At 38.5% G+C, this 26,524-nt stretch overlaps 1 protein-coding gene and 1 non-coding gene across 3 annotated transcripts in view; one reads left to right on the top strand and one right to left on the bottom strand.

The window, feature by feature from the left end:
• Window positions 1–26,524, bottom strand: part of HLTF (helicase like transcription factor) — a 46,689-nt gene that overhangs the window by 2,418 nt on the left and 17,747 nt on the right. The window contains exons 10-24 of one of the 2 annotated variants that reach the window (XM_049785334.1): window positions 24,650–24,743; window positions 22,843–22,922; window positions 22,717–22,758; window positions 22,528–22,617; window positions 19,263–19,360; window positions 16,461–16,604; window positions 15,009–15,147; window positions 13,759–13,894; window positions 12,092–12,271; window positions 10,629–10,753; window positions 10,032–10,210; window positions 8,323–8,448; window positions 6,661–6,773; window positions 5,855–6,035; window positions 2,608–2,688 (exon numbers count right to left, since the gene is read on the bottom strand). In XM_049785334.1, coding sequence (XP_049641291.1) covers window positions 2,608–2,688; window positions 5,855–6,035; window positions 6,661–6,773; window positions 8,323–8,448; window positions 10,032–10,210; window positions 10,629–10,753; window positions 12,092–12,271; window positions 13,759–13,894; window positions 15,009–15,147; window positions 16,461–16,604; window positions 19,263–19,360; window positions 22,528–22,617; window positions 22,717–22,758; window positions 22,843–22,922; window positions 24,650–24,743 — 1,808 coding nt within the window. The remainder of the gene's footprint in view (window positions 1–2,607; window positions 2,689–5,854; window positions 6,036–6,660; window positions 6,774–8,322; window positions 8,449–10,031; window positions 10,211–10,628; window positions 10,754–12,091; window positions 12,272–13,758; window positions 13,895–15,008; window positions 15,148–16,460; window positions 16,605–19,262; window positions 19,361–22,527; window positions 22,618–22,716; window positions 22,759–22,842; window positions 22,923–24,649; window positions 24,744–26,524) is intronic. The other variant, XM_049785335.1, reaches the window with a different exon arrangement.
• On the top strand, window positions 1,194–1,297 carry LOC126026838 (U6 spliceosomal RNA). Its single transcript, XR_007502050.1, has one exon. It is a non-coding gene; the product is annotated as a U6 spliceosomal RNA (small nuclear RNA).

Here is a 26,524-nt window from a genome sequence, read left to right as displayed (position 1 = left end):
GCATCGCTGGGTGTGATCCAAACACCAAAAAACAAAAACAAAAACAAAAAAATTCACATAACTGAATGTACAATTGGCAAAAAAAACTTGTGACCTGTTAAGTTTTTTTAACATTGTCCCAAACTGCATTTCATGAAAACAAAACTTGAGAAGTCCTGATATTTAATAGAATCCTGGAGCTAGAAAAATAAATGGAAAAAGAATCCATAAAGAGGCTCATATAATATACTAATTCATTTATAGTGGAAAAAAAGGGATGGACTTAACACCATAAAGCCAAAGCTTTATTTGAAAAAAAAATCAGACCCAGATCATGAAGCAAGCAAATGTTAAATATTATTTAAAAAAAAAAAGTCTTAGGGGTCAGAGATATATAGCACAGGTAGAGCATTTGCCTTGCCTCGGCCAAGCAGGACAGATGGTGGTTTGATTCCCAGAGCCTGTCAGGAGTGATTTCTGAGTGCAGAGCCAAGTGTGACCCAAACCCTGAACACCGCCGGGTGTGACCCAAAAACAAAACAAAACATCCAAAAAGTCTTAATATAAATAAAGTTTCTTCTATCTAAAGAAAAAGTCATCTGTCATTTTTAAATCTAAGAATGAGGAAGAAAGAGAGACAGAGTGAGGAGAGGGAGAGGGAGAGGGGGGAGAGGGAGAGGGGAGAGGGGGAGGGGGAGGAGAAGGGGGGAGGGGAGGAGGAGAGGGAGGAGAGGAGAGGAGAGGGAGGAAGAGAAGTAGAGAGGGGGACAGAAAGGAGATGGGGGGAGAGAAGGAAGAGAAAGGAGAGAGGAGAGAAAGGAGAGAAGGGGAGAGTGAGAGAGAAAGGGGATAAGGAGAGGAAGGGAAGAGGAAGATAGCCAGAGAGATCTAGCACTTCATATAGTCTCCTGTAAACACCAGGAGGAGTGCTCCATATCCAAAAGCTATCAATAAAAAGGTTATAGTTTTCAATCATAAAAAAGGCCAGATTTTCAAACAATGAATGCAGGTGCAGGCCTGGAAGACCTGAGTAGCACCGGGTTCCTCAGGTACATCATGGGATACAGGCCTTTAACAGCACCACAGTCTTGGACCCTGGCATGGATGGCCAAGAATTGATAGGAAGGGTTCCCTGGCTCCACTTGCCTCCCTCCCTTCCAAGCACTGCTTGGCAGACTTACAAAAATAAAAACTTTGTAATACTTTTAGGACATGTGCTTGCTTCGGCAGCACATATACTAAAATTGGAACGATGCAGAGATTAGAATGGCCCTTGAGCAAGGATGACACGCAAATTTGTGAAGCGTTCCATATTTAAAAAAATAACTTTCAGGACAAAAACTACAGAAAAAGAACAGAAGTATCAACAGACCACAGATGTGTGAAACATATACAATGTCTTAGGTAAATTAGAAGAGCATTTTCTTGCCCACCAGCAAACAAATCTTACATCACAAAGCCTATTTTGAAAACAACTAGTAAATTATAAAGAATTATAAAGTCATGGGGGAAATAGTTCCATGAGCTAAAAACATGCTTTGTGTGTAGACGGGACATACATTCCAAGTTCAATCCTGGCATTGTACAGTGCCCTAAGAGCAGGTGAAAGTTATCTGAAAACAGCTTCCTCAGATGTGGCCCCAACAGAAAGAAAAAGAATTCTAAACCCTTGTTTAGGCTTTCATGACAGAAAAAGCAATGTAATGCTTACTATGACATCGGCTGATAAGAAAACAATTGGCCATAAACGATGGCATATCTATATGATATATACTAATGCTTGGGAGTTTTTTGTTGTTCTTAAAAAAAATTATAGAGTAGTCACATCCTCAAAGACAAAGTGTGAGTGATTGGGAGAAGGGAGAAATGGTCCAATTTAATGGGTACAGGCAGAATTTCAATTTGACAAAGTTCTAGAAATGGACGATGGTAATGACTACACAATAATGTGAGCATATTGCTGGAGTATGTATTTGAAGACCATTGAAATTTTAAAATATTATGTATATATTACTACTCCCAAAAAATCCAGTGGGGTTTACTGCATCTGTACAATATACTAAGGCAACAACAAAAGTATATTGCAGCAATTCAAATCAGATTTATTAAAAGAAACTTTTTTTTTGTTGTTTTTAGGCCACATCCAGTGACGCTCAGGGGTTACTCCTGGCAATGAACTCAGAAATTGCTCCTGGCAGGCTCGGGAGACCATATGAGATGCCGGGGGATTGAACCGCAATCTGTCCTAGGCTAGCGCGGGCAAGGCAGACAGATGTCTTACTGCCTGCGCCACTGCTTCTGCCCCAAAGAAACTTTTTATTCTCTTATGCACTTAACGAATGATAAAGTGAAAATCTGACATATATACAATTTTGCTCATTAATCAAAACAAAACATTCTAGGCTAAATTAAGGAGGAGACCATGTATTGGAAATATGTACATAAATACATGTACAAACATGACACGTTGATTAGCTTACGTTAAAATATTAATGTTATCTCTAAGTAAAGAGTAGCCTTCCTATTTTTGGTCTGCAAAATTCTACTACAATAATTTTTAATAACACATCTGTATCATTTTTAAAATGCTACCAACCTAATTTTAAAAGAAATGATTTAGACACTCACTTTAGTGATGATAACCTCTTGTTTCTGGCCAAGTCTATGGCATCTGTCAAAGCACTGATCTTCAGCAGCAGGATTCCAGGCCTACCAAGAAAATGAACTGTTTTATTATCTTGATCTGTGAGTGTTTAACAGAAAGTCATTTCATTGCAACATTACTTATTTATATTTTTTATTTAAGCTTTTGTTGATAAATTCAAATATAAATGCTCTGGAAAACAAACAAGCAAACAAAAACCCCCACAAGTCCACTCTCCCTCACCTGCCCCAATCACTAATATGATGTACTGTATATTCTGGCATATAAGACGACTTTTGAAACGAAAAGGTCAACCGAAAATCGGGGGTCATCTTATACGGCGAGTATATCCCAAAAAACGTTTTGATATGCCGCTAAACGAAAATCATCTGGATACTGACACAAAATGGATTTTCTAACTCGATCCTGCACCAATCACTTCAAGGCTGCTTGGACTGCCTCTCTAACTCAGCCAATCCAAGCAGGCTTTGTATGCATGCTAATTATACAGTGTTCTGTACCCAATCTACACTGTAAAAAGCCTGCTCAGATTGGCCAGTCAGAGAGGAAGTCTAAAATTAGGGGCTCGTCTTGTCTTATACGCCGAAAAATACGGTATTCTCCACACTATCATTGCACTCCACTGCTACTAATATAGTAAGTAAACAACATAAAATAACTAATCAAATAGTATCGTTCTACAAGCCCCCCCCCCCCCACTGCCACCTTTTAAAACAGTAGTTTCTGTGCAAAAGAAAATCTTATTGGGGGGTGGGGTGGTCACACCTAGCAGCACTCAGGGGTTACTCCTGGCTCTACTCTCAGAAATTGCTCCTGGCAGGCTCAGGGGACCATATGGGATGCTGGGATTCAAACCGCCATTCTTCTGCATGCAAAGCAAATGCACTACCTCCATGCTATCTCTCCGGCCCAGCAGAAGAAAATCTTACATGTCGTTTAAATGACTTAATTTTACTCCAGATAAAATAAATAATTCAGTTTATTTATGTTTTCTGTTCTTTTGCTGTTCTTTTATTTTCTCTACTTATTAAGTATAAAGGATTGATTTCATGGGTAGTCAGAAGTACTAAAATTCTAATTAAATTATTTGTTATGCAATTGATTATGTGTTTGACTTAAAAATCGAAGGAAAAACTGAACTAAAAATGAACAGTAATTAACAGGTATTATCATGGAGATTGTTCTAAGGAATAAAAAAAGGAAATAATTGAAACAGTTCTTTGGTCTAGAAAGATTAATGGTTTTGAAATATGGATGTGTAAGAAACATTAAATTTTAATTTAAATATGGGATCATTTTTGAAGTAGAAAATAAAGTGTTTGGGAGGAAATAAAATAATACAGCAAGAAATTTGAAAATAAAATCATAAATGCTATAGATATAGATAATAAATTTTCTGCATAGTCAGACTGAGGCAGTTTCATCTTTAAGAGTTTACTTTTGAGATCTAAGATAGAAATTCTTATTTTAATTTGAATTTTGGGTCATTCTGCAGAATAGATGTTAAGAACATATCTAAGAGTCTTTGAAACTGAAAGATTAAACCATAAGGTTTCGTGAATATATTGAATTATGTCACAAATCACATCTTGAAACCATCAAAACAAGAGCTCAAGTACAATAAATATCCTTTCAGTTATGAATGAAATCTTGTGAATGGACAATACATATCCTACTAGACTACCATAAACCAAATACTATCTCATGATACTGTAAAATAGGTAACAAGTAGTACTAAAAAAAGCAATTAGGTCTGTTAAAGTTTATAGTGAAACAGCAAAATACACCTAAAACCATGAAAAAAGATTTTCATGAATAATCTTTTTATCAAATCTTTTTCTAAGGTCTTGCTTCATCCAGACATCCCATATGGTTCCCTGAGCCTGCCAGGGGCAATTTCTGAGCGCAGAGCCAGGAGTAACCTGAACACCACCAGATATGAATCCCCGCCCCTCAAAAAAAGGTTATCTTATAATTGGGCCAGAGCAACAGTACAAGGCTTTTTGCCTTTAACCCATGGCCAACATGGGTTCAATCCCCAGCATCCCATATGGTTCCTGTGTCCACCAGGAATAATTGTGAAGATCCAGAAGGAACCCCTGAGCTTCACAGGGTGTAGCCCAAAGACAACAAAAAAGTTATTTTGTAATCAAGTAACTATTATTAACTCCTTGTTTATAAAATTAAAATTTTATAAAGAAAAAATTAGTAATTAAAAATCACCTATAATACTAATTAAAACAATACTATTAGCATGAATTTTTAAATAACGACCACAAAGTATTAAAATCCTAAAAATGGTCAAATTTTTTTTGGTTTTGCCTTTTTTTTTGGTTTGTGATGGGAAGGGTTAGTTGGGGTATACCTGATTCTATGCTTGGAAACTACTCCCAGTTCTGTGATTAGGGTTCATTCCCAGTTATGTTCTGAGGACCGTAAGTGGTGCTAGGAATCAAACCAGGGTCAGACACATAAAAAGCGATCACCTATGTCAGTGATCGGCAAGCCGCGGTCCTTGAGCCACATGTGGCTCTTCTGTGTGCCCGGCGGCCACTCCAGGAGTCAGGACTCTGCTCCTAGCCTCTGTCAGTGCGCGCCCTGTGTGGCTCTCAAAATAAATTTCAACCGTGGTTTTGGTGAGATTTGGCTCAGTTGGAAAAATAAGGTTGCCCACCACTGACCTATGTGGCTAGAATGGTAGTCAGTGGTAGGGCGTTTGCCTTGTATACGGCTAACCCTGAATGGACATGGTTTTGAACCCCAGCATCCCATATGTTCATGATTTGAGCGATTTCATAGCGCAGAGCCAGGAGTATTGAGTGCCGCTGGATGTAACCCCCAAATCAAAACAAAACAAAAAACCAAAAACGAAATCACCTAACCCTTGTACAAATATTTTTTCAGCCCAGGGAAAAATGTATTCTCTACATTTACCTAAAAGTTTCCACATTCAATTATAACTATGAAACTATCTAAGTTGTTATGTAAGATTTTTTTTGGCAGGGGTGCTGGGGCTATACCCAATAGTGCTTCTGTGCTCAAGAGTGATCTCTAGTGGCGTTCAGAGTGACAACAAGTGTTGCCAGGTATTTAAACTGGAACTGGCTACATGCAAGACCAGCACCTTGCCTCTGGTACTGTATCTCCATTCCTGTTTTATAACGTTTTAAAGTGACAGGCAACATAGCAAAAATTTACAAAATCACTTACTGGATCCATCAAAAATACTCGAGAAGCTGCAGAGAGATTCAGGCCAACTCCACCAGCTTTTAAGGAGAGAAGCATTATAGTTGGAGATCCAGCTTCAGTGTTTTGGAAACACTGAATGGATTCAACTCTTTTCTTCTGGGCCATGGAACCATCCAAACGAGTAAACACAAATCCAGAGGCTCTAAGGGGGGTGGGGAGGGGATAACTCTTGTTAATGTACATGTTAAATGACCAATTTCTTGACTCAATCAGTTCTTTCACTCATTTACTTAGTGACTGATGACTAATTTACTGACTGATGACTTCTCTATCAGGTTTTGCAGTCAACATTTCCCACATAATTTTTTTTTTTTTTTTTTTTTTTTTGGTTTTTGGGCCACACCTAGTAACGCTCAGGGGTTAATCCTGGCTATGTGCTCAGAAGTTGCTCCTGGCTTGGGGGACCATATGGGACACCGGGGGATCGAACCGCGGTCCGTCCAAGGTTAGCGCAGGCAAGGCAGGCACCTTACCTTTAGCGCCACCGCCCGGCCCCATTTCCCACATAATTTAAGGATTTAACTGAAAACCTTTATGCTGCTAGAAAATGTTTATCGGTAACTCAAGACTATTTTATTCTATTTTTTTAAACCTTTATTTACCCTGCATTTAGTAAACCCTGGAAAGACACTTCTACTTCACCTCAAGCCTAATTTAGATAGATGAAATGAATTGAACTGGCAAGGCACAATTATTTTTTCTATCCAAAACAAAAATTGTAGAGAAAAAACCCTTTCATACTTCTTAAGAGACACTGTTGAACTTACCTGAGTGGTGTTTCTATTAAAGACAGGAATGTTGTAAACTGAGAAACAACTAAACTTTTTATGTTGGGATTGTTCTTTCTTAATTCAACCAATGCATGCATTAGTGCATTAATCTGGAAAAAAAATTAGGACAACCATTAGCTCCATATTAAAAACAGGTAAAATAAAACATTTCCAGTGCTTACTATGAAAGGTTCTGTGTTGTTTTTTAATCAAAAAAATAAAAAAGAAGGCTCCTCTGCTGCTCTGCCACTTCAAGTGAGGCTTGAATCTGGCTGACATTACTATGGACTGGAGCACACAGCATCATATGTGGCCATGCAACATCTTCAATGTTCACGGTATTGAGCGCCCGGTTGGAACACAAAAAATTAGATGATAAAGGCCATTTAGCTCAATGCAAGAAATAGCACAGAGGCTCAACAAGCACCTCAACTAGCTTAATAACTCAATAAATCCTTGGACAATAACTTTAGTAACACCACTATATATCTAGTAGCCAATATAAATTATTTTGTGCCTGCTAAGGGGACAGGCTTGGACAGTTGGGTGGGAAACTTGGAACACTGGTTATGTGTTTGGTGTTGAAATACTAGTTGAATTATCTGTTTCCAATGGGAAGGAAAAAAAGTAGTTAGAATAAAGTTGTGAGCAAAACTAGAGTGTTAAGTAGTGGTTATTATAATCATATTCATGTTCATGTCGTAAGTTACAATTTCTCTTAAAGGTCCTATTTTTATAAAAACAAATCTTAGGGGCCGGAGAGATAGTATGGAGGTAAGGCATTTGCCTTGTGTCCAGAAAAACAGTGGTTCGAATCCCAGCATCCCATTTGGTCCCCATGCCTGCTAGGGCCGATTTCTGAGTGTAGAGCCAGGAGTGACCCCTGAGCACTGCCGGGTGTGACCCAAAAATAAAAATAAAAAATCTTATAAAAATGAACAAAAGAGAAAATAAAAAATAGGAGAAAAATCCCAACATGTAGAATTGACTATGCTACTTACTAATGAAACATATGGTTGCCTGCTACTAGATTAAGAAAGGTTAAAAACGGGCCCAGAGAGATAGCACAGCGGCGTTTGCCTTGCAAGCAGCCGATCCAGGACCAAAGGTGGATGGTTCAAATCCTGGTGTCCCATATGGTCCCCCGTGCCTGCCAGGAGCTATTTCTGAGCAGACAGCCAGGAGTAACCCCTGAGCAACGCCGGGTGTGTCCCCCCCCCCAAAAAAAAAAGGTTAAAAACAATCATCACAGACTTTTATTGATAATTCCATTCAAGTTTTTTATGGGAGTAAATAATATAAAATAAATTTGTTATATACCTGCCATGGGGGTACAGCTGGGGGTTGAAAGGGAACTTGGAGATATTGGTAGAGAAAAAAGAACATTGGTGGCAGGATTGGTATTGGAATATTGCATGCCTCAACAATACTTTTATGTATAGCTTTATACCCGTGCGGTTTTAATTAAAAAAGAAAAAAGGGACCAGAGCAATAACAAAGGTTAGATAGAACATTTGCTTTGCATGGGCAGAACCATGTTTGATGCTGATCCTCAGCATCCGTGTGGTCACCCAAGTCTGCCATAGTCAAGAGTAACCTCTAAGCGCTGCTGGGTGTGCCCCCAACAAATAAAAGGGAAATAAAGAAAAATTATTTTACCTTTGAACTGGATGTCCATTCTGTATTGTTTTTTTTCTCAGTATCACATGACAATTCTTCAGGAGGACATTCTAGTAAATTATCTCCATGTATATCATTTCTGCATAAAGGGCATTTAGCATGTGGCTAGCATAATAAAAATGAATAAGTACAAGTTTGTCAGAACAAATACAAATTTGCCAAACATTTACAAAGTACTATAACATCTGTATTTCTAGATATTTTTTAACCTTTTATTAACGCAACCATTTAAAATAAATCTGTACATGCTGAAATTTCTGACAGTATTCTGATGTATGTGATACAGAACACGTTAACAAGAGAACAAAAGCATGTGCAATTAAAAACAATTTTTTAAAGTGTATTTTTGAACCTAACTACAATAAAGCACATTAGCTTGAATTATTTTATGGAAAGAAGTGATCTATGGGGCCAGAGAGGTGGCGCTAGAGGTAAGGTGTCTGCCTTGCAAGCGCTAGCCAAGGTTCGATCCCCCGGTGTCCCATATGGTCCCCCCAAGCCAGGGCAATTTATGAGCGCTTAGCCAGGAGTGACCCCTGAGCATCAAACAGGTGTGGCCTGAAAAAAAACAAAAAACAAAAAACAAAAAAAAAAAAAAAAAAGAAAAGTGATCAAGTGATCTATAAAGTCATTCCTCGGCTGACTTGATATTATAGCTCTTAAATTTGGACTTTTTTTTTTTTGGTTTTGGGGTCACGCCTGGCAGTGCTCAGGGTTTACTCCTGGCTCTATGCTCAGAAATTGCTCCCGACAGGATTGGTGGACCATATGGCAGGGGTCTCAAACACAATTTACCTGGGGGCCGCAGGAGGAAGTGTCAGTGCGATCCTTGAGAGCAAAGTCAGTAGTAAGCCTTGAACTTTGGGGGGTGACCCAAACAACTAAAACAAAACAAGATTCCTCTAGGGCAGGCCACAGAAATGTTGTACGGAGGGCCGCAAATGGCCCGTGGGCTGCGAGTTTGAGATCCCTGCCATATGGGATGCCGGGATTTGAGCCACCATCCTTCTGCATGCAAGGCAAATGCCCTACCTCTATAGCCCCAGATTTGGACATTTTAACATGGGTTTGATCCCTCGTACCATAAATGATCACCTGACCCGACAATGGTCATCTCTGAACACAGACTCATGAATAAGACAGGAGCACTATCAGATGTGGACCCCAAACCAAACAAAAAGCCATTCTAGTTTTGTTATATTCAATAAGGTTCACTTAAAATAATATAGGATGCTTTTCTTAGTACCAAGATATGTTAATATATGTTAATATACTAAGGTTATCTAATAATAAATAACTATATATACCAAATTCCAAATACATCACTGATCTCTTCAGAGATTAAGAGGTAGCCAGAGAAATTAAGGTAGTGAGACTGAAACACAACCTCCAAAATGTCTTAATTTGGGGGCTAGAATGATAGAATAATGGCTAAGGCACTTTGCCCGGCATGTGACCAACCCAAGTTCAAACCCTGAGACTAACAGGAATGATTTCTGAGTCCAGAGCCAGGAATAACCCCCTGAACACTGACAGTGTGGTCCAAGAAACAAAAACAAAAACAAAATAATGTTTTCCAATCATATGCAAAACTGTAAACATGGGAAATCCTTTAGAAAGTCTGTTGGACTTATATTTCCTTAACACATTCCATCAAACACTAAATATGTACTATGCAAAAAACTAACCTGCTCATTCTGAATGACTTGGCAAATACAGGGCTTGCAAAAGACATGTGCACAACGCGTTATGACAGGAACCGTTAAAGAGTCCAAGCAAATTGCACATTCTTCATCAGAACCTGAGCTCAGAATTAACTTCATTTTCCTTATTAACTTCTTTTGCAATTCTTCAGGGGTATCATTTCCTAAAGAAAAGGCTGAAAAATTAATTTCAGAGCAAGATTTGTACTATGGCAAGGCAGATTAATCTTCCCTATATAAGGAAAAGTTTTGCTTGGGGAATCTCCAGCATTTCTCTATATCCACTGCAATAAAATGTATAGTTTAAACTGGAAATTTAAAGGAAAATCCAGAAACTAAAACATTAGCCAGCCATTACGATATACCTTATATAGGAAGGTCATCATATAGCATCATTTCCTTTCACCTAAGAATATAACTGAAAATCTTGACTTTACTGTGGCCAGTGATTTTAGGATATATTCCCAATTGATTCCTACACTAAGATCCATGTTCTTTTGAAAGAATACGGTAAATTTAGACTATCTAAAAAATTTCTCAACCTAATATAAATATGCAATGGTATAAAGTAATCACACTTACCTGATGAACCACTAGAAGACACTGCATTTGTCAGAAGGTGAGTATGACAACAAATCTGCCGCAATCTAAGCAAAAGACCCAGAACATCTGCATAGTGTGCAAGGACAGTCCCTTCATTAAAGTACCTATAGGTAAAAATGTTAATTATGAATGTTAATTATGAGTGCCTCTAAATTCTTTCAATACTTCCAATTCTCAAATAGTAGGAATAAAAATGACATTGTTCACATCACTGGAAATCAAAACAAAAAGACAGAAAAACTAATGTATCTATAAACAAACCAAATTAGACAATAAAATCAAACTAACATAACTGTATTTACTAGTGTTTATAAAGCAATCTATAGAGAAATGGGTGCTAACTGAAATTCGAGTAGGAAATCTGAAGATATACTGATCACAAAAACTCCAAATAGTGGGGCCGAAGAGATAGCATGGAGGTAAGATGTTTGCCTTGCATGCAGAAGAACAGTGGTTCGAACCCGGCATCCCATATGGTCCCCCGTGCCTGCCAGGAGTGATTTCTGAGTGTGGAGCCAGGAGTGGCCCCTGAGCACTGCCGGGTGTGACCCCCCGCAAAAAATAAAAAGTCCAAATAGTACATTTTGCAAAACTGAATGCTCCTAAGAGGAAAACTAACTTCTCTTATGCATGAAACACAAAATAAATGCATGGTGGTAGGCTTGAACTTCACTGAACAAGTTTTACACAATGGAAAGTAAGTTGAATACGGTAACACCTAGATCTGCTGTGTTTTCAGAAAAACCTATGGACACAGCATTCATACTAGAACATAAGCCAAGGAGCTCAACTTAGGAAGGTTTTTTTTTTTTTTTTTGTGGGGTTTCTTTATGGTTTTTGGGCCACACCTGGTGACAGGGGTTACTTCTGGCTAAGCACTCAGAAATCGCTCGTGGACCATATGGGATGCTTGGGAATTGAACTGCGGTCCATCGCAAGTCAGCGCATGCAAGGTAAACACCCTACCGCTTTTGCCACTGCTCCGGCCCCACAAGGAAGATATTTTGATTGAAATGTATCATTACATGTTAACTTCATGTTTTTCTTAAGGAATTAGTGAATTACAATATTCCATTCACTTTTAACTATTAACTGTTAAAAAATAGTTTAAATATTGAACTTTAACAATCTTAACTTAAATGGACCTATTATACTGACAGGACGGGACAAAGAGTGGTGGTATAGTAAGCACTCTGGTAGGAGGAGGTCAACACTGGTGGTGGGAATGGCCCTGAAATACCTGAAATTCAACTATAAGGACTTTGTAGATCACAATGGTTTCAATAAAATAAAATTTTAAAAAAGTAGTTTAAATAGAGAAGCAAGTATCTTTTTACACTATACACTTCATTGTTAATATCTTAAAAATAACCACCATTAAATGGGAAAAACTTAAAACAACATAAAATTTGTTACAAAAAGGATAGTATTTTTTTCCATACCTTCCAATAGTGGCTCTTCCTTCATTTTTCACTGACTGATAAATCTTTCTCTCTTCATCTGAAAGTGTAATGTGCTGAATAAATATTTTACGTTCTGGTAACTCCAAAACAGGTTTTCCTTTAATTTTGCTTGTCTTTGTTCTTCTAAGTGTAATATTTTTAATTAGAGACTGTAAACGCCTAGTTAAGAAAAAAAAACTATGTGATTATTTCTGAATACAATAGCAAATATTTTATTGTTAGTATTAGAATCTTAGTAAAGTTCAATAAAAATTCATTGTTTGGGGTTCCATAAAACCTGATAATCACAGAAATATATGTACAAAAAATTACAGCAGGAAATGCACTGAAATTTTCCCATTCTTATTTTTAAGCTTTCCTCCCCATTTTATTTTATTTAGTAATTTTTTGGAACCAAAATACTTATTCACATGACGAATTATTGAAATCCTTAGAATGAAAAAAGGGGACACTTAAGAATTTGCATGTTATTCTTGCAGCCATGATAATCTCAGTATCATTCCAATTTTGTATATGTGCAGCTGAAGTAAGCACTAAATGAACTTTCATCTCAACTTTCAAACTGAACCAATTATTTGTTAAACATCTAAATAAGATTCTTAAACACCTATTGAAACATAAGGCTATCATTATACTAAACCATCATAAATACCTGAAAATGTAATACCTAACTTCAAAAAACTTCAGTAATGTGAAAAAAACAGGTGTCTTGCTAATACTTTTAACAGATCAAAATATAAAACTATGATATGATTAATTCATAACAAGAAAAAAATGTCTTCAAAGTTCTGCAACCTTTACATTAATTTTCTTTTCAATATCAGGGAAAAGAACGAAGCATATAAGTACTTTTTTAAAAATCCTTTTCTCCTGGGACCAGAGAGATAGAGGGGTTAAAGTGCCAACCAACCCCAGGCTGATCCTAAGCACCAATGATTGGGGTAATCACTAAACCAAGAGCAAGTAGTAAACTCAGCGCTGTTTGGTATAGCCCAACATCAATTCATTTTCAGAAAACAAATATTTTCTTTTTTAAACGTTATTTATTGATTGGTTTCTGGGCCACAACTAGTGGTGGTGCTCAGGGGTTACTCCTGGCTTTGCACTCAGAAATCACCCCCGGCAGGCTGAGTGACTATATGGGATGCCAGGAATCAAACCAGGTCCCTCCTGGGTTGGCTGCATGAAAGGTAAATGCCCTACCACTGTGCTCTCTCGGCCCCTGAAACCAAATGTTTTTAAAATGTTAATAAAAAATTTTCCCCGTCACTAAAATATAAATACAATGTTTAACAATTCACTTCAATTCTAAAGAATCAAGTAAACTGTTGTAATCTGAATTAGTGGTATCTGCTCATCAGAATCGACAGCAGGAAAAAAGTTTCTGACTCAATGCTGTAAAGCCTTCATTAAGGGGGACAGAGCGGTGGCGCAGCGGTAAGGTGTTTGCCTGCTCACAGCTGACCTAAGACAGACTGCAGCTGTCCCATATGGTCCCCCAAGCCAGGAGCGATTTCTGAGTGCATAGCCAAGAGTAACGGCTAAGCGGCACCAGGTGTGGCCCAAAAAAAAAAAAAAAAAGAAACTGCTTCAGACTGCTATTAACTTTTTATTGGTAGTATCAATCAGCTTGTTATGTTACTTACCTAAGTCCTCCTTCATCTCCCATTGTAACAGGGCGCTGTATTGTTCTATGCCACCATTCTCTATCTATAAATGGTTTAAGTTTTAAAAAAGAAAGAAGAGACCACAAATCCTTCAAAGAATTCTGGATCGGAGTACCTAAAATAATAAGAAACTGTTATAACCTGTAATAAAGTATCTAATTAGAATATCCATCTGACCTGACCAGAGACAACAAAACTTGAAAATGGGTACTCTAGGAACCAGAGAGCACAGCATGAAAAAAACTTCCTTTGACAAGGGTTCAATTCCCAATAATTTACTTTTTTTTTCTTTTGGTAGTTTTTGGGTCACACCCATCAGTGCTCAGGGGAATCTCCTAGCTCCATGCTCAGAAATTGCTCCTGGCAGGCATGGGGGACCATATGGGAAGCCGGATTTAAACTGATGACATTCTGCATGAAAGGCAAACGCCTTACCTCCTTGCTATCTCTCCAGCCCCAATTCCCAATAATTTATATAGTCCGCCAAGCCCACCTGAAGTGATCCCTGAGCAGAGCCAGGAGTAAGTTCGGAGCACCAATGGATGTGGGCCCAAAACAAAACAAAAAAACCATGCACAGATACACACAAAAATAAAGTAAAATAAAATAAAAACCATGTACACAGGGGCTGGAGAGATAGCACAGCAGTGGAGCGATTTGCCTTGCATGCAGCTACATCCTCTTCATTCAACCGTGGAAGACTATAAGAGTCCAAGAATTTATCCATTTCTTCCAGGTTCTCTTTTATTTTTATTTTTTTTGGTTTTTGGGCCACACCCGGTAACGTTCAGGGGTTACTCCTGGCTATGAGCTCAGAAGTTGCTCCTGGCTTGGGGGACCATATGGGACACCGGGGGATCGAACCACAGTACGTCCAAGGCTAGCGCAGGCAAGGCAGGCAACTTACTTCTAGCGCCACCACCCGGCCCCCAGGTTCTCATTTTTAATGGCATAGAGTTTCTCAAAGTAGGCAAATGCCCTACCGCTGTGCTATCTCTCTGGCCCCTAATTAAATTTTTAAAAGAAAAAAAAATCTCTAATGTTTAAGAATAATCTATCGTTATTCCATATATTACAACTTAAATATTGCTAGCAACATAAAAATATTCTATTATTCCATGATAAGTTTGGGATTTATAATAGCTACTTAAAATTTTAAGTTATCTAACATACATAAGTGATACATAGTTGGAATTAAATTTTTTTCTAATATATACTGCTTTCATTACCTGTCAATACCCATCTTCTGTCTGATTCTAAATCAAGTACAGCTTTTGTCTGTTGAGCATTGGGGTTTCGAATAGCATGTCCTTCATCCAGGATCACTCTCAGCCACCTTATACTATGCAATGGACTATCACCTTTCGTCTGAAATGTTTCATACAAATAAAGAAAATTAAAGACATTTTATGAGATCAGATACATAAGTTGTTTTGATTCTTTAACATCATGGGTACTATTTCAATGAAACTTTATTCAATACTCACAAGCTAATGAAATTTTATGTGACAACATGCTAGGAAAGGAACAAAGGGCTTCATATATTCAAAGCATGTACACTCTACCACTGAGTGACATCCTTATACTTGCAATATTTTGATTCACTTTATATAAAAAATTAATTTATCAAGTTGTGAAGTAGCTGAACATCTTAGCATTTAAACCCACAGTCTTAACTTTTCTTTGAGATGTAGATTCATACTAAGTTATTCAACCTCATTAAAACTATAAAAATCTGGGTCTAGAGTGACAGTACAGTTGTTAGGACGTTTTTGTCTTGAATGCGGAAGACCCAAGTTCCATCCTCAGTATACCATTATATGGTCTCCTGAGCATATCCAAGAGTAATCTCTGAGCACTGTGCAGTGTGGTACCAAAACAAAAATAAACTGTAAAAATCATAGCTGATAAAATAATCTAAATGTTAATAACAGTTATTTATGTTTTAACATAAAAAATAAACTCTTCCTGGAGCTGGAGTGATAGCATAGCAGTAGGGCATTTGCTTTGCACACAGCTGACCCAGGACCGACCCAGTTTGATCCCTAGCATCCCAGATGGTCCCGCGAACCTGCCAGAAGTGATTTCTGAGTGCAGAGCCAGGAGTAACACCTGAGCAGGTATGGCCCACCTTCCCCCAAACCCCCAATGAAATAAGTAAAAGAATAAACTCTTCCTATCAGCAGAGTGGCATTTTGGGCCAAAGAGATAGTACAGCGGTAGGGCATATGCTTTGCAAGCAGCCAACCCAGGACCAATGGTGGTTCGAATCCCAGCATCCCATATGGACCCCGGTGCCTGCTAGAATCGATTTCTGAGCAGATAGTCAGGAATAACCCCTGAGAACAACCGGGTGTGGCAAAAAAAAAAAAAAAAAAAAAAAAAAAGAGAGTGACATTTGATGAGATATTTTGAAAAACATAAAATATTTCTATTTCATAACAGGAATATAGGAAAATATAAATTAAACCTCAAAACAGACTAGGCAATTTGTGAATTTCATGTACAAAACCTTAAAGACTAAAATTACTGCTAAAAATTCCCCAGATTGTAAAACATTATACTCACATTGTTAAGTAGTTCAAATAAAAATTTTAACTTTCAATTCTTTAAAGGAGAGAAAGGAAGAATGGAAACCCTAAATCTCAATATTTGAAAAGAATCTGTTTCAACATACTCACCCCATAGTCATGAGTTAAAATATTATATGTAGTCAAAACAATATCCTGTTTTGAAAGCAAGGCTGGATCTCTAATACGATCAGAACCATAATAAACATAAAAATTCAAGTGTACATCTGATTTAATATGCTGTCCAAACTGATCCTATAAAAATAAAAGAAACATTTTTAATAAGCAAATTAGTGGTACATTTTATACATGTGTAAAAAAAGTACACTCCTGGTTAGTGTCACAATCAATTCTTTTTTTGGGGGGTTGGGGGTTGGGTCACACCTGGCAGCACTTGTGTTTCTCCTGGCTCTACAGTCAGAAATCACTCCTGGCAGGCTCAGGGGACCATATGGGATGCTGGGATTAGAACCACTGTCCTGCATGCAAGGCAAATGCTTTACCTCCATGTTCTCTCTGGCCCCACAATCAATTCTTAGAATTTTATAGATCATATTCCCCGGGCCTGGAGAGATAGCACAGCGGCGTTTGCCTTGCAAGCAGCCGATCCAGAACCAAAGGTGGTTGGTTCAAATCTCGGTGTCCCATATGGTGCCCCGTGCCTGCCAGGAGCTATTTCTGAGCAGACAGCCAGGAGTAACCCCTGAGCACTGCTGGGTATGGCCCAAAAAACAAAAATAAAAACAAAAAAATAAGGGAAAAAAAAAAGATCATATTCCCCACAACCAGAACAGCAATAATAAACGATACTAATACCTTATGTAAGAAAAACCTAGCATATACAAAACAATAATATGTAGTTTTGTTTTTGGGCCACACCAGCAGCGCTCAGGGGTTATTCCTGGCTCTGCATTCACAAACTGCTCCTGGCAGGCTAAGGAGACCATATAGGATGTCGGGGATTGAGCCCGGGTCTATTCCGGGTTGGCAGCGTGCAAGGCAAATGCCCTTGCTGTGCTATCACTCTGGTCCTGGTAATATATAATTTTGTCAGACCCAATGTGTAGTCACTTTGTTTATAGATAGGAAAATAAAAAAAAACCAGCTAGAGGCCCGAACAACAGTACAATGTTTGCTTTGCAAGCAGCAGACCTAGGTTGATTACTAGGCATCCCATATAGTCTCCAGAATCTACAGGAATCGAATCTGCAGGAGTGATTCCTGAGTACAGAACCAGGAGTAACCTGAACACAGCCCATGTATAGCCCCCAAACCAAAAACAAAAAGAAACCCTAAAAAAAAAAAAAAAAAATCTAAAATATTTTAAGATAATAATTAAGCCATTCCATGGGACCGGAGAGATAGCATGGAGGTAAGGCGTTTGCCTTACATGCAGAAGGTCGATGGTTCGAATCCCGGCATCCCATATGGTCCCCTGAGCCTGCCAAGAGCGATTTCTGAGCATAGAGCCAGGAGTAACCCCTGAGCGCTGCCAGGTGTGACCCAAAAACAACAAACAAAAAAAATTAAGCCATTCCAGTTATATCCCTGGCCAGAGAAATAGCATGAAGATAAAGCGTTTGCCTTGCATACAGAAGGTCAGTGATTCGAATCCTGGTGGGTCATATGGTCCCGAGCCTGCCAGGAGTGATTTCTGAGCGTAGAGCCAGGAGTAACTCCTGAGCACTGGCGGGCGTGACCCAAAAACAAAAAATAAAAAAAAAAATACATACATACATACATATATATATATACCGTATTTTCCGGTATATAAGATAACTTTTGAAACAAAAAAAAGTCAACCGAAAACGGGGGTCGTCTTATATGCCGAGTGTATCTCGAAAAATGTTTCAACATGCCGATAAACGAAACAAAAAAATCAGGCCGCAGTTTCCAAATCTCTTTCTTGAGGGCTCCCAAACAGTACTCAGGAGATCTGGGGGCCACTTTTGGCAAAACCCAGCTAACCGTGTTGGTGGTTCAGTGCTAGGGTCCGAGGATGGGGTGTTGTTTGGTTCATGTAGTGGGGGAGATTAACTGACGCCACCAGGGAATTGCCAGAAAAAGTACCTATGATGAGGGACCAATCACTGCAAGGCTGCTTGGATGCCTCTCTAACAGCCAATCCAAGCAGGCTTTTGATGCATGCAAATTAGACAATGTTCTGGACCCGAATCTACACTGTAAAAAGCCTGCTCAGATTGGCCAGAGTCAGAGAGGAAGTCTATTACGGTATAACCTTTGAACCTTTGCTTGCTGTGATTGGCTCACTGTGGTACATACAGTTGCAGCACAGAAACGTTCTGATTCAGCGAATATAGGCCTAAACCTATGTTTTAACTGCAAAATTAGGTGTCGTCTTATACTCCAGCAAATATGATAATAACAGTAGTAGTATTACATGTAAAATATATATGAAAAGGGCTCAAGGAGAAACCAAGAACGTAGGAGCTCACTATATGTTACAAAATATAAAAATACTTATTAGCGAAGTTCTAATACTTTGAGGGAAAGAAATGGAAGAGGAAAAATATAAGCCAGATCTCATGACAGCAAGTAATATTTCTCTACTATAAATCAAACACAGTAAATATACCCAATAAATAATTACTTGAATAAAGATATAAGGCACTGAGCACTGACTAAGCATCTGTCTCCTACTTCAACAATATTTCAAATTTTGTTTTTGGGGGAGGGGGCTGGCAGCATACAATCAGGGGTGTTCAGGCTTATTCTTGGCTCTGAACAAAGGGATCACTGCTGTGTTCAGGGGGAATATACGGGGTGCCAGTGATCAACTATATGAGAGGCAAATAAATGCTCTTGCCACTGTACTATATTCCTCTGGCCCCCAGTATTTATTATGACAAATATAAATTTTATTATACTTTATAAGCAGCTTTCAAAACTTACAATCCAGTTGCTTAAGACAGAAAGTGGACAGATAATGAGTGTTGTTCTTGGTCTCTCTTCAGTATCAGTTTTCTTTGAACCCTCCACTGCAGATGCTCCTGAAAAAAATGAATTGGCAACAGTCTTTAGATGCTTTTCAACTTAAACATGAAGCGACTAAAGTGATAAATCATCTCTATTAAGAGACAAAGTAGGAAAGATAACTATGACTTGACCATATAAAGTAATTAAATTTTTTTTTTTTTTTGGTTTTTGGGTCACACCTGGCAGTGCTCAGGGGTTATTCCTGGCTCCAGGCTCAGAAATTGCTCCTGGCAGGCACAGGGGACCATACGGGGCGCCGGGATTCGAACCGATGACCTCCTGCATGAAAGGCAAACGCCTTACCTCCATGCTATCTCTCCGGCCCCATAAGTAATTAATTTTTAATTTATAGCATTTTACCTTGACACTCAATTCTGGATAATTAAAAAACCAGTAGTGATCATTTTTATGGGAAAGGTAGAAAATTATGATTGAGAATGAGCACAGAAATTGTGACTATATTCTGATCTGTTATGTTAAAGTTAATCCTTCAGGTGAAAATAACTTCTGCAATTTTTTTCTAAATCTGTATTACAGTTAATATGGAAGTCAGACAACTTCCTGAAACTCAAACCTTTATAATTTCTGCCTCTACTCTACCAGAGTTTTTCTACGTGACCAACAGGATAGTGTATAGTTTCTAAGGCTATAATATTAGAGATGTAGCTCTAACCATATGCAATGGATTAAGTGAGATGCCATATTGTGGATGCATCAGGCAAACTACAGGATACAATCCATTCCACTATTGGGTAATACTTACATTATTTCTAATACTTCACTAAAATAATGCGACAATGAACATTTTTGTCTCCTTTATCAACCTAAAGAGTACCTATCATTAATTTCATATTACAGAATTGCTCTCTAAAGTGCATGAACCAATGTCACGAGTGTTTTAAAGTAGTTAAGATGGCATCTGACAGTTCATTAATTTACTCTCACCAGACTCACATCATTTCCTTTTTTGGGGGGTAACCTTTCTGCAGACTCCACATTTATATTCTAGTGAAGTTAGTCTTCTATTGGGTTACTTATTTATATTTAGGGATTTTTACATATTTTAGATATTACTTGCTAGTTAAATTTATCAGAAATTTCTTTTCTTTTCTTTTTTTTTTTTTTTTTTTGGGTCACACCCGGCGGTGCTCAGGAGCCACTCCTGGCTATCTGCTCAGAAATAGCTCCTGGCAGGCACAGGGGACCATATGGGATACTGGGATTCAAACCAACCACCTTTGGTCCTGGATCGGCTACTTGCAAGGCAAACGCCGCTGTGCTATCTCTCCGGGCCCTATCAGAAATTTCTTTAGCCTTCTCATTCTACATTACTGTATTACCCCTGTAACAACCCTGCAGCAGCCATAAAAGGGGTAAGACCCTTTAATAAAGACTTTAATCACCTGTCATTGGCTGGCAAGTTTGGCTGGTGGTATAAAACCCCACCCCAAGTGAGGCTTGGTGGAAGAGTTGTGAAGTGGTATTGGAGAAGCAAGTGTACTGACGAGCTTTTTCTAACTCCAGGCTTCGGCTTGCTCTAAATTCTACGGGACTCAGCTGTATTTACCTGATTGTTAGTCCTTTTACCTTGTTTACTAATTCTCATCATTTTGTGCTAACCTAATAGTCCCAGCTTAAACAGGCCTCATTATTGTAAATTTTATTTCACTATCATCCTTCATTTGCTAAATTGACAGAACTTAGAATGTGCCCTTATTTATTTTGAATCCCCTTTCTTTAGGTATAAAATCAATGAAATAAGAGGAGATAAAAGTGGAGATATAACTGCTTGTCCTAGATCTCTGTAACTTTAGTTCTTATCTCTTTATCTCAAACATTCAGATTTTTAAGCAGTTTACCTATGAATTACAAGACATAAAATTATAATAAGATTACAATGTTTTTAAAAGTAAACTCTATTAAAACCAAGAATTAAATGATTATAATTGAATTTAAGTTAATTTATATTTAAGCAGCCATAAATTATTCTCTACCTTCACTAAATTATGTTATCAAAAAACCAAACTTCTTCACATATTTTCAAAGTCAAATAAACCAAATAGAATAATCAACAACGCTAGAAACAAAAACCCATCAAAATGCAGTTATTTAAATGGATCAAAAAATTTTGGTATCCTCTAAACCAGGGGTCTCAAACTCAATTTACCTGGGGGCCGCAGGAGGCAAAGTCAGTAGTAAGCCTTGAACATTGGGGGGTGTGATCCAAACAACTAAAACAAAACAAAAAAGATTCCTCTAGGGCAGGGCCACAAAATGTTGTACAGAGGGCTGCAAACAGCCCAAGGGCTGCGAGTTTGAAACCCCTGCTCTAAACCTTTAGTAATATAATTTTTTATCTTGTGACATTAGAAATACATTTTCATTGAAAAGGCCAAAGAGAGGCCGTCGTGGTGGCGCTAGAGGTAAGGTGCCTTCCTTGCCTGCGCTAGCCTAGGACGGACCTAGGTTCGATCTCCCGGTGTCCCATATGATCCCCCAAGCCAGGTGCGATTTCTGAACTCATAGTCAGGAGTAACCCCTGAGCGTCTCCGGGTGTGGCCCAAAAACCAAAAAAAAAAAAGAAAAAGAAAAAGCCAAAGAGACGTACTTGCCTTCCAAATAATAAATCTAGATTTAATCTTTGGTACCCTCTATGGTCCCGATTGTCACAGTGATAGTCTGAGCAGAGCCAGAAGCAAGGCCCAGCCTGTCCCCCAAAAAGAAAAACCTCTTTGGTTTCCTTTTTCAAGCCTGTGTTCGTTTGAACACATCTCTTTTCGCTTCTTTGCTTGTTCTTTCAAGGTTATGTTCTCTCTTAAACATGTAACTTTGCTTTCTTGCTTTTACAAATCCAAGTTTATTCTCTCTTAAACATGTATTCCTTTCCTAACATCATTCTAAGTAAATTTCTATTTTTTGTTTTTGGGTCAAACTCAGCAGCACTCAGGAGTTACTCCTGGCTCTGTGCTCAGAAGTCCGCTCCTGGCAGGCTCGAGACCATATGGGATGCTGGGATTTGAACTCAGGTGCGTCCTGTGTTGGCCTTCTGCCACTATGCTATTGCTCTGGCCCCATTCTAAGTAAATTTCATTTAATAAAAACTACCTTACTTCACTGAAGTATTCAAAGTTCTTTTTCACTGAAAAAGGGAAATAAAACAAGCTTTAAAAAATTTACTAACCCTTTTTCACCATTTTCTTTTTGGTTGCAGGGGACGATGAAGAGAGTGCACATGCAAACTCTGTATCTTCTTTTACCTTAGATGATCCTGCTGTAGAAAAGTCACAAAATCATTTAAAAAATGTATACAGACATATGTGTAAACACAACATATACACATATATATGTATACACACATACATTCACCTACCTTTTACTCTTTTATTCTCCAATTGGGCATTTTTTAGTTTGCCTAAAAATAAAACCAAAACCATCAGTCATATTACAAAGTCAGACCATAGAACACATGACCAAATCAAATACATTTCAGTTGTACCTTTCCCTTTCTGTGGTACTTCACTTGTTTCAATTTCCTCTGAATCACTGCTTTCATTGTACTGGACAGCAATCTTTCTTCTAAAATTTAATATACACAATTACTTAAATAGAATATAAAAAGCTTTTGTCTGGCTTCTGTGAATTTTGGGGAAAATATTTAAGGGAAACTTTAACAAATTTTCTCGAAGACTTATTTTCATAACTTATTTTATTTACTATGTACCAACAAGTTCCACTATATGAGAAAATATGGAAAAAATAAACCATTCTAAAATAGTAATCCTTGGGGCCAAAAAAACAGCACATACGTAGGGAGCTTACTTTGCAGATTCAATCCTGAGCATCCCTCTCCAGTTTGAGGGGCCAGAGCGGTAGACACCGTGCAAGGGCATTTGCCTTCATATTGTCAGTCAACCTGGGACAGACCCAGGTTTGATTCCTGGCATCCCATATGGTCCCAAGGGGCCAGAGTGACAGCACAGTTGTTAGGCATTTGCCTTGCATGCAGCCAACCCAGGACGGACCTGGGTTCGATCCCCAGCATTTTATATGGTCCCCCAAGCCTGCCAGAAGCAATTTCTGAGCCAGCAGTAACTCAAGAGCCGCTGAGTTTGGCCCCAAAACAAGACCCCAGTTTTTAAATCTTTTTTTTGTGTGTGTGTGTCACACCCGACAGTGCTCAGGAGTTATTCCTGGCTCCAGGCTCAGAAATTGCTCCTGGCAGGCACAGGGGACCATATGGGGTGCCGGGATTCGAACCGATGACCTCCTGCATGAAAGGCAAACGCCTTACCTCCATGCTATCTCTCCGGCCCAGTTTTTAAATCTTTTCCTTTTTTCTTTTTTTCTTTTTTTTTTTGCTTTTTGGGCCACACCCTGTGTCACTCAGAGATTACTCCTGGCTATGCACTCAGAAATTGCTCCTGCCTTGGGGGACCATATGGAACACTGGGGGATCGAACCACAGTCCATCCTAGATTAGTGCATGAAAGGCAAATGCCCTACCATTTGCGCCACCTCTCCAGTCCCTTAAATCTTTTCTTTTTTTTTTTTTGGGGGGGGGGGGGAAGCAAACCCAGCAGTGCTCAAAATCAAGAAAGCTCCAGTTTTTAAAATCTGTAAAGCTAAGGGGTTACTCCTGGCTCTGCACTCAGAAACCACTCCTGGCAGGCTCAGGAGATCATATGGGATGCAAGAGATTGAACTCAGATCAGGCGCGTGCAAGGCAAATGCCCTACCTGCTGTGCGCTACCATGCCAGCCCAAAAATCTCTTATTAGTTAATAAACTCAATACAGATTTTGGTGGTAGGAAATACAAAATCAAGTACTTAGCTCCAACTCAGAAGGTAAAATTACTAAAATGAAACTTAAGGATCCAAATTGAGATTCAAGAGCATCCTTTATTTTATTCATATTCTCCCATATAATATTAAAACTTCTATCAATACCATCTCTTGCTTCCATTAAAGATAAAGTTCTTAAATATTAGCCCTTTGGTCAAGCAAGCAGTGTCAGTTTTCTCTCCTTAAATTCATAAAATTCTTCCTAAGTCTCAACTACAGTCAAGAATCCAGAAGCTAGATTTAAGTTCCGGAAAGGGGGAGAAGAGGGTCAGGGAGAAAGAATGGTGGAAAACCATGATTACAAATTCATATATAATTTACTTGCTGAAGTCACAGTGACTTTAGGAGTTTCAAGTAAAAGAATATATTTGAAATAACTCTGTAACTAAGATATAAAGATTTTATTTCTTGCCTAATACTAGAAAACATAACCTGAATAACATAAATAACCAAAGTTTTACCTTTTAGGGCGGGAGCTAGGTAACTCTGTCTTAGAATATTTATTTTTTTCTCTGACATCTGAAATACTGGATTCTCCACCACATCTAGATCCTCCTATTTCAAAGAAAAGGATAAAAAAAAAAAACCAGTATTAGTCAACAGTCTTGGACTTCAAGTATCCTTATTAAAAACCTTGGTTTTCCAACTCAATGGCTCTCCTAATTTCTTCATTTATGTTCTCTCAGTGAATTGTCACTTCAGTTCCTTAATTAGCATGTTCTCACTAGTAATACTTCCCATTTTTGTTCCCAGTCATTTACCTGTAGTTATCCAATAATACTCATTACTAGCTGAATTTCAAGCATTACCAAAGTAGCTGAGAGCTGCTGGACAAAAATGAACAAGAAATAACACAGCAAATTTCCAGTTTCAATTTCAGCTGTTGTCTTTGTCACTTAGCAAACTCTTACATACCATCTACCTATTTAACTAGAATAATCCATATTATACTGGACGCTTAGTCTAGATTCTTTTTTTATTTTTTGGGGCCACACCCAGCTGTGCTCAGGGTTACTCCTGGCTATATGCTCAGAAATAGCTCCTGGCAGCACGGGGGACCATATGTGACGCCAGGATTCGAACCAACCACCTTAGGTCCTGCAAGGCAAACACCGCTGTGGTACTCTCCGGCCCCTAATCTAGATTCTTAACTTTCTGCAAGCTCTTACACATCATTATGTAGTATCATTATCCAATCACCATACTATATTATCTAATCCATAGTATACCGATTACATGATTATTATATATTGCATGTTATATATATTATGATTTTATTTTATTGTTTTTTAACCCCCAACCCAACTTTTTTATTTTATTTTTATTTATTTATTTTTGTTTTTGGGTCATACCTGGCAGCGCTCAGGGGTTACTCTTGGCTCTACACTCAGAAATCGCTCCTGGCAGACTCAGGGGACCATATAGCCATATGGGATGCCGGGATTCGAACCACCATCCTTCTGCATGCAAGGCAAATGCCCTACTTCCATGCTATCTCTCCGGCTCCATAATATGATTTTATATACTAATTACATATATTATCTAATCCATATTATACTGAACCCTTATCTTAGGTCTCAATTCCTTGTATTCTGAGCAGATGACATATTGCACTTCCCAAAGAAAATCAGATGTCGTTCTGTTTTGTTTTATGGCCATACTTGGCATACACAGGGATTACTTCTGAGTCTTCACTCAGAAAAGCACTCCTGACAGGCATGGGAGAAACATGTGAGATGCCAGGGATCACTCAGGCCAGCGTGTGTAGTACAGTACCAGCTGTACTGTTATCTCTAGTCCCATATATCATCTAGGTTAGCGCATGCAAGGCAAACGCCCTCCCCCAACTCCTTAACGCATTTCCTCCTGATTAGTTCTATAAAGCATTCTCCTCATTATAACCAAAATCTTGTTCTAAACGTGGATTTTTTTTTTTTTTTTTTTTTTTTTTGGATTTTGGATTACAGCCGGTGGCGCGCAGGGGTTACTCCATGCTATGAGCTCAGAAATAACTCCTGGCTTGGGGAACCATATGAGACATCAGTGGATCAAACCTTGGTCCGTCCAATGTCAGCCATGTGCAAGGCAAATGCCTTACCATTGCACCACCACTCCAGCCCCTGGATTTCTTTCTTAAATGCTCTTAAATCATCAAAAAACGTAACTCAATTTGCTGCCATCATTTCTCTTTCTTGGGGTGAGGGGTGCTTTGAGTCGCACCCTATAGTGGCAGGGTTCACTCCTGGCATAGATCGTGGTATGATATTGGATACTAGAAATAAAACTGGGATACATGCAAGACAAGAATCTTTAATTTTTTGCTTTTTGTTTTTTTT

This window comes from Suncus etruscus, chromosome 13 (genome assembly GCF_024139225.1).
Source record: "Suncus etruscus isolate mSunEtr1 chromosome 13, mSunEtr1.pri.cur, whole genome shotgun sequence".
Taxonomy (NCBI): Eukaryota; Metazoa; Chordata; class Mammalia; order Eulipotyphla; family Soricidae; genus Suncus; species Suncus etruscus.
Note: the sequence above shows the minus strand (reverse complement) of the source record. Positions and strands in the feature narration are given on the sequence as shown.